The sequence below is a fragment of the Pleuronectes platessa genome, chromosome 4, assembly GCF_947347685.1.
Source record: "Pleuronectes platessa chromosome 4, fPlePla1.1, whole genome shotgun sequence".
NCBI lineage: Eukaryota > Metazoa > Chordata > Actinopteri > Pleuronectiformes > Pleuronectidae > Pleuronectes > Pleuronectes platessa.
This window is the reverse complement of record NC_070629.1, coordinates 11,819,366-11,836,791: the sequence shown is the minus strand read 5'-3', so window position 1 is coordinate 11,836,791 and position 17,426 is coordinate 11,819,366. Positions and strand designations below refer to the sequence as shown.

The window sequence follows — 17,426 nt, the reverse complement described above, 5'->3', positions numbered from 1 at the left end:
AGGATTCATGCATTTTAACGCTTTTGCTGTTTGATGGCTTTATTAGCCGCATCGAAATCCTCTCTGACCTTTTTTTCTGCCCAGAAAGCAGAGCAGAATAAATCTCCCTGCATGAGTAAAACCACATCTCCATCCCCCTCACAGTCCTCCACTCTGTCTCAGTTCAGGCGCTCTCTCTGCAGACTGCACCAACAATTGTGTCATGGGTTACTTAAATTCCTGCATTTTCTTTATCTTGTCAAATGCATTTTCCTAAAACAACCGAGAGATTTGTCGATAATTAAAAGGGAAAAGAGACAAACTTCACAATTTCAGCTACATTACAGCAAAGGCTTTGATGATGGCAGTTAGTCTGGTGCCTCGGTCCAGAGATGAAATATTTGGTGACCTCCTCAAGCTTTCTCCATCACCACTAAATGGATATTGAATATCATCATGGGGTTTGCAACAGATATTCACGGTCCATAGGGAATAGATAGAATAATTTGGGTGTTTGCAAAGCCAAGAATTGAACATTCTGTTCTAATTAGCAAACATTAGGATGCTAAACACAGCCAGTGGGATTTGTTCTATAAATCTCATCCAAAACAAACTTCTAAAACATACTATACTATATACAGCGGCATTAAAAGTGGCACTAAATTCAATCGGCTTGCAGACAAACAAATTACAATGCATTTAAAAAAGGAATAAATGACAGGAGACACGTTTATCCAAGAAGGGAATAACATGAGAAGAGTGCACATCATGGGGATTGTGCAGATTGTTGTTTTATCTCCAATGTGTTGAACTATATTTAATAGAAGATTTTAAACTTGTTTTGCTTGTTATATTATTTTTATTATATAGTAGCCCATTTTCTATACCTTCGATTTTCCTTTGCAAATCTTGTGTCGTGAAGATTATCTACTGCAGAGTAGAGGACATGAGAAGCCTGGAAATCTGAGTCTCTTCACAGCACCGTCTGTGGTTTGGAAAACAACTGAACGATGCCAACTTCATATCTATTGCTTAGCATATACATATTTATGTTATATAAATAGCCAGATATCACAGAGTATGTTGTTGCCAGAGCAGGATTTCGTTCACAGTGCGATTCTAGCACTTCCTACTCTGAGCTGGTGTAGTGTGATCATAGATAAGATATAGTTAGTCTCATTTGGCTTCAGTCAGGTGTGTTAACAAGTTAATGACTATCCTCCACATGCAGCATGTTGAATCGTATGACATGCTCTTACATTTATCATACCATATGAATTTAGTGCCCAGGATATTATAGGAAACTAAGGGACGTGTAACATTGTGCAGTGGAGAGCTCTGCAGGGCCGACTGAGAGGACGGGCACAGTGCAGGGATGGAACCCAGCAGCCTCACTGATCAATTAGGACAAAGACTCCCTTGGGAGGCCCGCGGTTTCCACGGTTTCCATCGACCGGCTCTTATTTAAGCCGGAAACGATCCAACCGAACAGCAGCTCTGCTCTGAAACCCCCTCAGTACAACAGTCCCTTGTTAATTACTTTCCTTACAAGGGCCTCTGTCAATCTGCATAAAGTCCAACATCTATTTCCCTGCATTTACTATTTAATGTGAAACCAGTGATCATCATTACATTTTAGTGGAACCATTTGAACGGTATGTTACGAATTATCAGCAACATTGGATGAGGGTGTATTTATTGTAACACCCGTATGGAGCTTAAATGGGAGGCATTTAAACAGCAATAATAGACTGTTGATCACCACAGGAAGAGCTTTGGTTTTGTTTGCACACTAAACAACAGACGGCTGATAAGAAAGCAATCCTGCGAAGCTTGGCAGGAAAGAGAACATCTGCTGCATGTCAGGGATTGGTTCCATTTGTGCTTTGTATAGTTTCCTCCTCTCCTCTCTTCCCTCCATCTTACCTCTTCTCAGGTGCTTCTTCTTGGTTTTGCGGCGCATGCCGTTGATCCCCTGCACAGGCTTCATGTCGCTCTTGTTAATGGGCGGCGGGTGCAGTATAGGCTTGGGAGCCCGCGTCAGGCAAACAGGCAGACCTGCAGCGCACATCAGGATACCTGTCATACCTGATGCATATGTGCAGCACAGGCACGCAGGCACACACACAAACAAACACACAAACAAACACACACACACACACACACACACACACACGTAAGAGTGGAAAAGAACACTAATTGTGAGTGTCTTTTAAGATAAGTATGAGTAGACATCTTGAGCACAAAAAGCACTTTTAGCTGATTTTTCAAACAGATTCTCAAGATTTTGTCTAACCTGCTAGTGCTGGGTGTAATGGTCCAGATCCAGTCAAGTTCTTTACTGGGAGGGCAGGAACACTACCAGAGGAAAGAAAACAAGAGTGAAATACAGTAGTAATAAATAAATAAAGAACCTAACTACCATATAAGGGACCTGCTGACATAATAGATTCATTCTAGTGGCTGTATGGAGACACAAAGGTCAACAGAAAACACAGATTATTTAGAAACAGTCATGTCCTCTATGTGATGGGGATTAGGATTTTTTTGTTCTTTTTATAAAACTAAATGTAGATTCCTATTTCTATATTCTTGAATTGGCCCTGTGACCTCTAAAATGGACAATAAATGCTCCACCGCCCATTTCGCCACAGCTGAGAAAACCGAGAACAGCAGCTAGTTTTTCTCTGCATTGCCACGAAAAACTCTGAAGTTAAAATGTCACATGCGCTTCACCAAAGAGACACAGACAACTGCGATGGGACGAGACAGCTTGACTCATGTACAAAGCAGCGCAGCAGAGCCTGATTCGGGCTGACATTTGGAGCGGCTGCAGTTCATGACAAACACCGACGACAGAGACAGTTGACTTGTGCACGCCTCAAGATCTGTGGAGCAGAGCGGACCAAAGCAGTCGGGGAATTAATATGAGCGCACGAGTCAGTGACTCTCAGTCAGCAGCCAGCAGGGGCCACAGAATGACTGATTACAGGAGCAAGTTTGCTTTCCTCAGGTGGAACACTGAGAAGTCACAGGCACAGCTGGAAAGTCAGTCAACGTAAAAACATTTGATAGAAATGTTTCGATTCTTTGATTAGAGATAAATCTGGTTTTAAATCACATTTACAATTGAGTAAACAAGCAGCACATAAACTGCACCAGATGTGGTTACCAGCACCAGATGTGCGACAGCTGGTCAACCCAAGAAAAAGCATCTCATGCAGCATCATGATTTGGATACCGCCATCTTGGGCATTCGAACATTTGTGCAGTCTCGACCAATTGTTAGTCAGTCTCAGCTGTCAATCATGATGTTTCACGCTGTTTTTATAGGATTAAAAAACTAAAACCAAACCTAACGAAATCACTTGATGTATCAAAGTTATAACAACTACCTAAAATTATCTTTGAGGACATTTTATTTGACATGTACTTACACCTGCCCCTTCCACTAAGAGCCAGGATTTATGACCTATATCATAACCAGCCACCTGGTGGCGCTCCAGCTGCTTTGGCTTCACTTCTGGGGAGCTGTCATGTTGTCAATCTTTATGTTAAGTTCATGCAAAAAACAAACGCACAAAACAAGAGACATGCTCATACAGAAATGATTCCACAGCACTACTAGTGGTCAAATTTATAATGAACTAAACCACTTTAGAGACACATTCGACAACTATCATTTAAAAGCATGATGTAAATACCATAATGACCAATCATCAATAACATAAAGATACACTGACAGAGATGGGATATTCCTCTGCATCAAATACGATGGGACATTTTCTTAATTTAGACAACTGTGGACGAAGCTACCTTCAAACACAGATGTCAGGTGAGTCGGTTCACCCGTTCTCTTAAAATGGTTTAAATAAGCCAATAAGCAGAGGCTCACCACTCAATGAGTCACTTGTAAGTTTTCTCGGCTTATCAAGCACTGACACTCACCCAAGTGCACATGCTTTTGAATTCATCTGCTCTTTGACCATGCAGCAGCTTCTTTGGCCCGGCAGCTCTCAGCGGCTTTGCAAAGGTACATCAAGACACTGCTTTGATATCAGCGAGAGCCTCTGCTCCTGAGCCAGGGGAAACCCTCCACTGAGCTCAGGGCAATAACACGAGAGGACAAGGGGAATGCTGAAGGCTGTGTCTTATCACATCTCCGGAGTGGACTCACTGTTTCTCACACCAGTGACCAGAGACCAGGATGAGCGCACTCACACGGTGTGCATGTTACACCCCCAGTGATGTCCAGTTGTGATAAACATCTCACGTCAGTGATGGGAAACCAGCACAGGTTTGATTATGGCAGTAAAGATTTTATAAGTGCAGGCTCCAGCGAGCGATTTCACACCTTCAGCCGCAGCAAGAGAACTGAGGTTACCTGCTGCAGTCTGTGATTGTAACAAAAACACAGCAGTCGATACTTCACGGTACACAGCCGCCCATCACTCGGTGAAAACACTGGTTTGAGTCAGGCTACTGTGTCTATCTGCAAAAATGAGTCAGTGTTTGTTTTCACGAGGAAGCCGTGAGAGGAGGAGATAAAAGTGAAAGCGCTGAATTTATTGCTCAATAAAATGAATTCCTGCGTGAGTTCCTCCTTTGTTTATAAAACAATTAGGTCTGAATTAAATCAAAACACAATGTGGACAATAAGATGGCCGCCTTTATGAGTACATGTATAATTTGGGATGTTCCCAGAGAGCGCCGTGATCAAACATATAATTCTCATTAGGAGAAGAAATGGGACAACACGCCACGAGAGCCCTTAACCCTGTCTCATTGTGCACAGTCTGCACACTGTGCACCGCACACACACTTGTATAAACACATAATAGAGAGGATCTGTCGAGGATGTGTAACATAACATTAATTAAGAATGCCTCTTATCTTTATTGCTTCCAATTCAAGCAAAGATCTCACTGTGCTCACTGTAGTGTGTTGCATAATAAATATGCTAATAGATTCCACAAAAACACAAATTATTATCTGCTACTGACAGAGAGAAACAACCCAACACTGTTATCTACACTTTTTATTTTCATAAAGACAGATAGATCCACGTCTTGCAAGCAACGTGCCTATTGTGCTGCATCACGTTATTTCTTACAGAGCTTGTCAGTACCTGTCTGTGCACTGCAGCTTCCATACAAGGCTGTGCCCTCCACCGGCAGCCCTGTGTGCATCTGCCATCCTCCATCTCATTATGCACGCAGCTAAGCTCTTCTCTTTTTTAGAAATGTGCACCTCTGGAGGCACTGACCCCGTCTGTCCCGGCTTTGCCTCGAGCAGTGGGGTTTAAGACACATGTCACCTTCCTTACACTCTGCTGACAATCCCTAATGCTGCATGACTTCCAGGGTTTAACTCCGGCCTCAACTCTTTCCTCTTGCTCCTTGTTTCTTCCCTTCTCTCAAGTGGCGTTCATTTGAGGAAACGTCATTGATTTGGGAAAGAAACTAGGAGCGCATCACAGTCCTTTATTAAAACTAATCTCTTATCTTAATGCTAAGAGATTGATATAGATCCCATCCTTAAAGATATGCTCTCTTGGCTCGTCCTCAGATGTTATGACAGATTATTCCTCATAAAAAGCACAGACGTTTTGCATCTCTGCTGCAATACTGCAGGTCCAGCACCTTTTACGAGGCACTTTAAAAAAAACAAAAAACTGAACCTTGTCACCTCTGCATTTCTTTTGCCCACTCAAAGTTTTCACTTCCCTCCGACCTATGTTCTCTGCTTCCTTCTGTCCATCTTCTCTACATAAAAAACTACACATACTGTCCTGTGGTTGTTTGCATCCACAATCCACTGCAGTTTCAGTCTAGATGCTGTATTTCCAGACTAATGTGAGGTCACCATGAGCTTTGACCACTGATATCTAATCAGCTCATCTTGAGTCCAAGTGACAACTGGTCAAAATTTGAAGAACTTACTTTAAGGAAGACTTCATGTAGCATGTTCAAGGGGCTAAAAACCTGTTTGTGACCATGACTTTTGAATACCAAGTTCCAATGAGTTCATGAATCCGAGGAACTGTTTGCACTAAATTGGAAAGAACATTAACCTTCAACATTTGACCACCCAAATCAGATCAGTTCATCCACTAGTGAAAATGAATATTTCTGTCAAAGTTGAAGAAATTCCCTGAAGGAGTTCTTGAGATATGCTGTTCACCAGTGTGAGACGCACAGATGAAAGCATAAAGCCTCCTGCCTCTGCTGTTGCCGGCACAGAGACATAAAAAGGTGACGCCTGGCTACACCCGAATCTTTGATATAAGACACTCGGGTCTAAAGAGTCTGATTCGGCACCATTTTTCACATCTTAAGTTGTAACTTCTGACCTAAACCCTATGCAGTTAAGTGACAAATCCAGCCCCTTGATTAGCGAACCATTTAACAGCACATTGGTTTACGGGCGTCATCGGGTCAGGTCACAGCCCGAGGGTCGCTGTCCCTCCTCTGACTCCTGCTCAGCGTCATCCTTCCTCTCCTGAGGGAACCTCCTGTCTGCCTGGAGGACTTAATCAGACTGAGAGCAATGTGAATCCCCAAATAGAGAGAGACCACATTAGGCCTAGTTAGGAAAGTGCTGACGGTGGACTAATATCTCCTCATCTGTTTATTATGCACCACAAAGACAGTGAGAGGGGGGTCGGAGCAGGGAGCGGCATGAGTGCTTAATTGCATATTGATGTGGGGAGCTGAGGTAGAGGCAAACCCCACCCCCCTGGTACAACTGTGTGTATGTGTGTGTGTGTGTGATACAACATGGGGGTAACACACTTTACAATGCACCTGAAAGGCCTTGAGAATAAGCGCTAGCGACACAAAGAATTTCCAAATTGCATCAGTTTGGTCCGGATGAGCTCTCCATGATTTATTCATTAATTTCAATATTAATTTTCGTCTTATGGGGGAGCTCCACAGCTGAGCGCTGAAGCAGCCCACTGGAGAGTAATGATCTCTTCACTCCACTCGCAGCCCTCCAGTCAGAACTCAGAAACGAGCAGCGTGAACACGAGCAGCTCGTAAACACAGCCAGCAGCGGCACGGGCACGTAAACACACTCTGCTCCGAAGCTTTTATCTCCTTCTGCCTGAAGAAGACTGGACCTCTTCTTCTTCTTCTTCTTCTTCTTCTTGAGAAACGCTATGCAGTTAATTCTGTCAAAAGAGAAGTGGCGCAGATCTTAACTCGGAGACAAGAGGATGTGGTTTGACTGAGAGAACAGAGCTGAAAACAAAAAAAATTCCCACGTAGAGCTTGTGAAACTCTTCCTCTGTTGATCTTACTACATAATGTTTATCTTTCTCAAACGGACAGGTACTTCTAATTCTCATTTCAGGGGAAGGAATCTCATACTGAGAAACTGTGGTTTACACATCATGTCTAAAAGAATAATGACAAGTAAGAGTACAGTATTCCACCCTGTGATAACATTTATTGAGATCACATGGTGGATCACTTGTTCACATATGATATTTCTGCTCAATCATTAAATGCTTAATCAACAGGGCTGGACGATATGACAGACATATGATAAACTGCAAACATTTCACAAATGTAAGTTTGACCAATTACATGTTAAACCTCCTCACTGTGTATTGTATTGATGTTCCCTGGACTTGTCCTACATTGCAATTAATGAAAATCCTATGGCGAGAATTATTACTATTGTTTTATTGTCCAGCCGTAATATTTATACATGCAATGCTCTGTTGGATTGTGGACCAAACTGTTAATGAGGGAAATATGAATCATGGTAATTCCTTGTGAAAATGAGGGAAATGTCTCCTGATACGCATCAGTGTGAACACTGTGTGACCTTTATAATACAAATCATTCCAGATAAACGTCATCACCACACACGGCCTGGTTTCACTAACCACGGGTCCTCAGTTTACAGCAGGCAACACGTGAAGGCAGGTGGTGATGTAGTGGGCTGTGTCGCCCTGGTAATAAGATCAACTGATGTGTTGACACAGGCCAGCAGATGGTGCCAATTCTAATAGTTGTGCTCGCAAGACAGATGCACGTAGCAGCCCCCCCCCACACACACACAGTCTCCCTCCTGTTGCAGACAACAACAACTGGTTTCCAGGGACAAATAAAACAATCAATATCTGATCCGCAGCCTGACCATCATGAATGATCCACAGGTCGTAAAAAACACACACTGTGCTGTGTTGGTTTGTGCAAATATGAAATCAATCATACGCAGGATTATTTTTAAACTAATCATAATGAATAGTTATATCCATCTGGTAAAGGCAGACCTGTGATCATGTATGTAACTCGTGTAAACAAGCTGCAGCGTGCCAAACACCTTCCCTGCACCGTGCACCAGTTATATTAAGGAGTGGGTGTGTGAAAAAACAGATCTGATGTTTTTGTGTGGGTTCCTCTGTTATCGGTCTGTAGCACCCTTGTGGGAACGGGCGAGGGAGTTCACATTGTGTGTGTGTGTGTGTGTGTGTGTGTGTGTGTGTGTGTGTGTGTGTGTGTGTGTGTGTGTGTGTGTGTGTGTGTGTGTGTGTGTGTGTGTGTGTGTGTGTTAACCACACTCATCCTGTGTGTCGAGCCACTCGCCTGGGAACCGGCGTACTCTGCCTCACCCTCGCCCCCCCGTCTCTTCCTCTCTCTCTCGCTCGCTCTCTCTGTCTCCCTTTAACAGCCCTTTGTGGTGCGAGGTGAAAAAGTCACATTTCATCCACGACTCCACGTGCACATGAGCTCTCACTGAACTGTTTAAAACGGTGAGGAAACATCCCTAACTGGGTCCATCCCATCCTGGCTTTTCTCCGTCGTGTACTCCTTTTGCACGGATCACTCCAGCACATGAAACATGGCCTGCTATGAGGAGCAATGCGTTTCCCTGTGCAGAATTAGGCCACAGAGAGCAAAAGCGTGTGTGCCCGGGTGAAGGACAGTATTATTCAAACATGCAGTAAGTGTGCCTCTCCCCATGAGCGGAGAGAGAGCAAAATGGAATCAAATTAGATCAGGAGAGGGTTTATTTTAGTAAAAGAAAGCAGGATTGGGGACTGAAGTATCAGTTACAACAGAAGACACACTTCTTCTCCTCGGCTCCTTTCGCTGAATCGCTCTGAGGTCAGAGCGCTCTGCTGAAGCTCCCATTTTTCCTTGATCCATTATTCATCCTTCCCCAGTGGAGCTCTGCCTCCATGGCAAATGTTTCCACAGCTACACCAGAAACCCTGCACACACCCGCGCCATACAACACATACAGTCACACACACACACACACAGACATCCAGATCTTCCACATATACGATGTCAGACTCTTTAACATCACTGTGACACAACAACCGCGGCGCAGTGTGATAATAACAAATTAGTTCAAAGCAGAAGTGACACAATGATCCAGAAGGAGCTGCAGGATCTTGCGCCTGCTGACATAAGCTCATTACGGAGCAGAAACCGGAGCAGGCACACATATGGAAGAGCGGGGTTCTCCCTCTTCAGTTTAGGGAGATTCAGCTGGACCCGAGGTTTTTTTTCTGCAGATCTGATCAGCACGTCATAAATCAGCAGGGAGAGAAAGACAGAACATGACTGAGAACAAAGCACCAGACACATGCAGGCTGAGGCTTTGTGAAGCAGACAAGCAGAGAGGGAGGTTGTCTCCACGCTAAGCTGAACTGTAAATTCAACTTAATTACCCTGGTGGGATGGCTCCTCTGGCGGTGCCCATGGAAATGCGCTGGGTGCCAGGCCGGTTCAGGTTGTTCTGTCCGTTGATGGTCAGAGCGTGGTGGCCGTGGGCGGATGAAAGAGATGGCATCACAGGGGAACAGGGGAAGTTGGCAGCGTACAGTGGCAACTGCACCTGTTCAGCTTTGGCTTGCCCGCCTCCCACACTTATGTTATTATTGTTGGTGCCGGAGGAGGCGGATGTCGGAGACCAGAGGGAGGTCCCGGCGAAAGTATTGCTCTGCCGCACTACAGTGTGGGCTCCTGTGGCGCCCGTGTTGCCCGCCGTCCCTCCGTAGAGCTTACGCCGCTGAGAGGCCAGAATAGCGTTGGAGGCGGCTCTCGTACTGTTGACCAGGATGCACTGCTGGCAGGAGCAGGGCTGTCCAGAGCTGGCGCCTACAGGCCAGGACTGCGACTTGGGGATGGAGCCCATGATGAGCGGGTAGGCCAGGTCCATGCGTCTCCGCAGGCGCCGCTTGCGCTGGCTCTGCCTGTTGGTCTGAGACATGCTGTTGAAGTCGATGAGGTAGCAGAAGCCCAGAGAGGTCAGGTCCAGCCAGGGGTGCTGCTTCTCGTAGGCGTTCTGGATGGTCACACAGATCTCCATGTCGTAGGGCGTCCACGAGCCGTTGTCGTTCTCCCACTCCCACACCACGCCTTTACCCGGGGCTGACGAGGGCTCGTAGAAGTTTCTCTGCACTGGTCTCATGGTGCCTGAAAGCAAAGGACAAAGGAGAAAAGGAACATGAGGAGAGTCACTCTGTTTCTGTGACAGCATAAGACTAACTCCACTCGTGAGTCTTAAGTTGGACCACAATAACAAACTACTGCAAATATTAGTTAGTGCAGATTGTCTATGTAGTATATCTGATGACATCTGATGACATCACAGATTCATTTGTCCAAAGAAAATGGTTCTGACGTAGGCAGCTGTTTAAATATTTCAGTCCTTTAACCTGTTCTGAAGCAATTTACAATATGTGACTAGAGTGTGAAAACCTTCTCTCATGATTGTAGTGACCACAATTATAACGGTTATCAGTATTATCATGGTGTTGTTAAAATATGCTGAATATGTTCAAAAAGGTACTGATACACAAACTGAAGTAATTTCACAAAATTTCACACAAAAAAGAATATATTTATTAACGATTATAATAAGAATTATTAATTAATAATAATATATATCACCATAAAACAACATATCAAATGTGAACATTAACATTGAAGAAGGAAGGTTTTAGGTTATATATTCATATATAAACAGCCATAATGAAATTAGTATGTTGACTTCAGAACACTACAACCATATGTTAACAAACCCAATGACGTGTGAAATAACACAAAACAAATGCACAACTTCTTACATTGAGTGAAGAATAATCATCGACAAATATCTGAGAGACAGGACAAAATATTGTCTCCTGCTGTTACAGAATCAACAAAAGAGTAAATGTAACCGACAGGAACTTTACCATATTGTACCATGAGACCCGGTAACTGTTTCATCCATTTATGTGACTTGCTATGGACAGATTAAAAAAGGAATCTGATGGATGATGATTATTTAATTTCATTAAAAATGTATTTGACCATTAACAAGGTAAAGGAATAATCGTTTAAATGATCAACAAAGAGAAGGCATCATTAGATTGATCACTGGTGACACCAGCCTGAGGCGCTTTAAAATCTGCTTCAGTTGCACAACTTGAGCAGCTGATGGAGATAAGGTGTGACACCTCACTACCTGCCCCAGGGAATATGGCAGCGAACTAAAACAGTGGCTCACGATTACTACAAACATAAATGAGAACGAACTGCGGCGCACCGGCTTGAAATATCCCCTCACCTCCAGAGTCTCTTGGTGTGTTTTAAACTGCACGGAACCCAGATCTCATACCCACAATCCCCTGCTGCATCACACAGCACTCTGTTCTGTTTGGTGACAAGAAGAAGTGAGACGTGGAGCCGGCAGCTCTGGACCTCTGTCCCTCTGCTGATGGCCACTCAGCTCCCACCTCCATTATACCACAATTACCGTAGTCACGTGGGGACATCAGGACACCTTAGCCAATCCATCTCCCCGCCGCACGTCAACAAGGATGTGTAGGCACTCTGGCAGAGAACATCACCCCCTCCCACCGCCCCCACCTAATTTAACGGGTAAATGCACACTCTCCTGCCAGGGAGGACCACGGTGATAATGGAGGGATGCGCAGAGGATGAATGGATGCGGGAATGAGTGGAAGGGTTGGTCGGCAGCAGTAACCCCTCACCGTGCTGCCTGGTGTTGGCTCCAGAGAATAAAATGCATCAGCAGAATCAGCAAGTCTGACCTTGAGTCACTGCTGCAGACGAATGCTCAAGGACTCAGCTTGATGGCTAATTTCATTTAGAGCTGCTGAGAAGCACACACACACACACACACACACACACACACACACACACACACACACACACACACACACACACACACACACACACACACACACACACACACACACACACACACACACACACACACACACACACACACACACACACACACACACACACACACACACACACGCCTGCTCAGTGAGCCAGATGCCCGTGTCTCTCACTTCTTCCGGTACTCATCCATGCACAACTTTCTTTGCCAGTTGCGTCCATACCTGGGCAAACATTGATTATCTGATTTGGTACAAGATGATAATGAAAATAATGATTTCCCTAAAAGACCTCAATAATAAAACTGTCATGGATTCCCTGGAAGTCATTGATTTTCTCTACTTTCATTGTCCTATAGGCTCTTTGATGGTGTCACGTCAGAACCTTTTATTGCTGTGTCTCCTGAGGGATGAGTTAGGTTGGACACTCTCATGCATGTTGCTGCCCACGATCAATAGTAACATCTCCTCATGAACAAGATCGTCTACCCACCTGGATGATTGACACGCTAATTAAATGAGCCTCTTGCATGTTGTGGGTTTTATATGATATGCAATTCTGAAAAAAGCCTATACATTTTGGAAAAGGATGTTTTGGCAAAGGATATTGGGGTTCGGCCACTTTTAGTGAAATCTGCAACATGGTGACGTCACTGATGCGACATAAAAAAGTGACCAAAAAGTGACCAGGCAGGTTGCGAACTAGCAAACATTACCTCACAGATTGTACACTCTACATTTGTGGGAGTACGGTGATTCACTTTCTTGCAGAAAGGTAGATGAGTGAAATAGATAGCACTGTGATATATCTGTTAAATAGGGAGCTAGAGGAAGGATAGGTGATCAGAAACATCCTGGCCCTTTCCAATAGCTCTGAAGTTTCCTATTCCACAAGTTGTATTCAGTTTACTAATCAGTCCCAAAAAAAGTCATAATTTTGCTCAAGTTACTGGACCAACTGCAAGAAATACAAAAACCTAACTTTATGTAAAGGCACAAACTGCAGTTTCTGTTCAACTATACAAAATGCAACAAGTTAACTACTGAGCTTTAAGATCTCAAGCTGGGGGTTTCCTTGTGTTTGCAGCCTGCATGTTGAGCTCCTCTAGCCAGCGGGCAGCTTCCTTTAGCAAGAAAGTGAATACGTGTAAGTATTTTTCAAATTATAAAACATTCCTTTAAAATTGAACCAGGAAGCCAGTCTGGGAACTTTGCCAGGTTTATAATGGACTGGTTCGGTCATCATTTAAATTGTAACCTTTGTTTTATCTTCCAACTAAGTTTGTCTAACTTATTATTATATTCTATTATTATAGGATTATTGTTATGAAAAAGCTCCAGCAGGCTTTTCCAACCAGAGGCCACGACAACAGGGTTTAGTCCTGTAGCCAAACGCCGGACGTTTTATTCAAAATATAATGCCTCCAATTCTGCTTTAAAGCTAGTGTTGGTAATCCTGGAGAAGCAAGAGTAGGCTACACTTTAATATGAAACCTATACTTCCTATCCACTCCCATCGTCTCTCTAGTCGTGCTGATTACAGTGAGGACCACAGACACTGGCTTTTGTACTTATTTTTCTCCAGATTACTGTATTTATTGTAGCTAAGATAAGATAAAGAATGAAAAAATTAACACCCTTAACTTTAATTTACAGCATGTATTTTTACTGTATACACACACACACACACGCCCATCTAAAGTATTTCTGAGTTGTTGATGTTATCCCCGTGACCCTTTGAGCTCATCCTAACAGGAAACTAAGCGAGAGTGGCCACTTCCTGTCCGAACCCGTGTGACTTTGTTAGCCATCCATCCTGCCCTCCGCTCTCATCCCTCGTCCTCCCTCCCACACTGTCCTCCAGCTGTCCTTGCCCGACACCAGCGTGGTTCCCCTCAGGTTATCTGTAGCTGTGTGATGTATTGCCACATCAGGCCTCGCTGTGGGACTCTAACCCCACTGTCACCGTGGGGCAAGGTGCGTTCAGGGACACATGGAGTGTCTATCTTTAAGATTTTTGTTTTTCCTCGAAGTGGAGGAAGGCCTGAATCCTTTTTTTTCAAATTGAAGGACATGCAACATTAAACTGCAGCATCCTTGACTGCCCTCAGAGGCCTGCTGCAGGGGCAGTTTGCAGATTGGGACACTGGTGCTTCCTCGTTCAATTTAGTTGATGTTTTTTTCTAAACTGTTGACAAAAGCAATTAATGCACATTTTGTATCTTTAAAGCTACAGTGTTGTCTTAAGATATATATTTAAACTTGAAAGCAGAACTCCAGCCACCTTTAATAAGACAACATTAACATTTCTTTTCCATTTAAATGATTTTATATAATGCACAAAAAAGATTTTAATCATCTACTCTTATTCCCTGAATTCAAATATTAAAAACTGATAAGAAATAGAAGGGAGGAAATGGTGGCTTTGACACTGAGACACATGATCCACTCTCACTATGTCTCATCTGAGTAAAACTGCAGCACTGAGTGAGCAGTCGATGCTATCTAAATCTGTCACTGAGGTTATTGATGTGGGTGTGTTCCTTCCACACCAACAGCTCCGTGGTCAGCCAGGAAAGTTTGATGAAAACCAATAATGGAAACTGTCGGGGACGAACTCCGGTTGTGGTACCAAGGGGTAATACCTGAACAGCTGCTGGAAAATGCAGAGGGCCGAGGGTTTGTTGTCACAGAAACACTGAGGACTGGTTGTGTTGTCATGGAAGCCATCGCTGCAGGCTGAGAGGAAAAGGACTTGAGGGGGGAGGGTTGCCCATATGAGAACGCTCCTACTACTCCTTTCCCTGAGCACACACAGCGCCAACAGAGTCAACTCATCTCGTGTGCTGCTGACGCCAGCTTTCCCCCTCGCTCTCCACCGTCTCCTCACCAAGGCCGTCGCGCTGAGCCGTTCTTTTTCTCACATTTTCCATTCTGTCACTCACTGGACCCTGTCCTCCCCCCAAACAATCGCTTGACTCTTGGACAGAGAGCAGAAATCTGTGTCACTGAAACAGGGCCCGCATCACCTCGTGGTTAATGATCCTTCTAGTGCCGCCGCTGTGGGAGGATTGGAAGATGAGAAGCGGTCGGATCAAGCGCTATAATATATCCTTATAATTGACAAGCCTTTCCAATTTCCCTGGGGTTCCGGTGAGCCTATTAAAACATAGTGCTGCATTTTTTCCTTTTAACTACAGAGGGAGAGAGGCCAGTTACAGGTCCAGCGTCATACTGCTGCCGGAGAGGTATTTAAAGATAACCAATCTATGCTAGAAAAGACCAAGTCATAGTGTACACTGATATTGGCGTTTGAGGAATGAAGACAAACCTTTAAACGAGAGCTCCATTAAAAGGGAATATTCTATTGCATATATTGTGATTTTTTCCCCCCCCCTAGATAATAATATCTGTGAAGATTCAGTTACTCAGGTCTTTGTATTTAGTCAACAGTGAAGACAGGAAATATGGGAAGAGAGAGAAGGAGAACGTTATGTAATGTCCATCTGTAGAGTTTACCCATGATACTCTGATTAGAGAGCTCATCAGTGTGGTTCCTAAAGCAAAACTTCCATTCATTTTCTGAATAGAGATTTTTATTATGAGGTTATAACTCACCACAAGCTACAAGATTGTGAAACTACGTTATATGCTCCTGTAGAATCCACAAGACTGTATGATATCAACTGCGTTTTAAGAGAATCATGTTTTATTCACGATGTCCAGGAGGTATACTACACTACCCACAATCCTCAGGTGTAATAGAAGCATCTCTCATTGGTGGGGCTCGCTGTTACCATGGAAATGTTTAACACAACCACAAAAATCATCTTGGTTGCGGGTGAATTTTTGATGGTCATGATTTATCTTGTTGCTGCTTGCCCTGGTTCTAGGCCTTTAACTTTTCATAAGGATTTTCTGTAAAAAATGGAGATAATGAATTGAAAATGCACTTCCTGAACCAGACCCAGGCTAAAAGTCGGTGGAACAGTGAAACCATGAAGAAACCTCACTGGATTAGTGCATAGCAGTTAATTCAAATGGCTGCTGATTAACTTTCAGCCCATCAGGTACCTTGTTTAAGCAGCAGTCCAGAAGAGTCAGATTCAGCTAACGGGTGGTATACAACACACAATTAGATTTGGACCATAGTCATTGCAGCTAACATGACCCAGATCCACAAAGTAAAATCAACTTTTCACAGAAAATGTTCTATATTGTATAATGTATCATTATCTGGAAATGAAATAACATATTTTGAATGCAAGATTGGTCATGTCACACAACACTATGTGATTGTGTCCATGTCATTTTCTCACAGACAGTTGGGTAAAATAAGGAATGTGTCCCAGATACCTGCAACACATACTCAGTCTGTAACAACACACACCAGCTCCATTAGACTTCTTTCTACTCTCACTAGTTTGTACAATCTGTGCAATCAATAATGCAGAAAGTTCCATGATTTGTGTCACTTTCTATTATCAGTTGTATCGGGATAATACAATTTGGATCAAGTTTGTGCTTACGCATCTCTTCTCATGTGATGTCTTTCCAGCCAATCATACTTGAAGAACGGGACCTGACTCACGAGCAGGACGACTGCGTGCAGCTAAGCATCACTTATCCATGGTCACATGAACGGACCGTTTTGAACCACATGTCGGAGCAGTGTTTCAAAACAACTGCTCTTCAGAATCTCGACACAGCTTCGAAGAACATCGGTATTGATTAGTTTCCTCAAAATACAATCCTCTTAAGTCGTATCCGGTATGAAACACACATTTCCCATCTGGCAACGTTGGCCGACACATGGTCAAAGGGTTTTGTATTTATATGTCGCTTTTCTAGTCTTGATGACCACTCAAAGCTCTTCACAGTACAGTTTTACATTCACCCATTCACATACACATTCATACAGTGCACCTATTAGCAGCACTTTGTTGTTCTATGAGGGGCAATTCAGGGTTCAGCATCTTGCCCAAGGACACTTCGGCCTGCAGATGGGGAAGACTGGGGATCGAACTGCTGACATTCAGGTTGGAGGACGACCGCTCTGCCCCTCAGCCACAACCGCCATGAATGATCATTTGTACTTGGGCTCAAGCCGCAGCGATGCAGCCACAGCTTTTCACTCTTGTGAAAGACATTTCTCTTCTTTATATTCAAACAAGGCAGAGTACACCACAACATTGATCTCAATCTACTCTCACCAGAAACCTTTTTACATCATTGTTGCACCGCGACTGATCCATCTCAAGCTACATAAAGCAGAGAGGCCGTCCTTCTC

The 17,426-nt window shown here is 43.8% G+C and overlaps 1 protein-coding gene across 3 annotated transcripts in view; it reads right to left on the bottom strand.

Moving 5' to 3' along the window:
• dtx1 (deltex 1, E3 ubiquitin ligase) overlaps positions 1 to 17,426 on the bottom strand; it is a 52,748-nt gene that overhangs the window by 9,600 nt on the left and 25,722 nt on the right. For 2 of the 3 annotated variants that reach the window (XM_053420033.1, XM_053420036.1), the window contains 3 exons: positions 9,674 to 10,421; positions 2,276 to 2,337; positions 1,906 to 2,067 (listed from right to left, as the gene is read on the bottom strand). In XM_053420033.1, coding sequence (XP_053276008.1) covers positions 1,906 to 2,067; positions 2,276 to 2,337; positions 9,674 to 10,421 — 972 coding nt within the window. The remainder of the gene's footprint in view (positions 1 to 1,905; positions 2,068 to 2,275; positions 2,338 to 9,673; positions 10,422 to 17,426) is intronic. The other variant, XM_053420034.1, reaches the window with a different exon arrangement.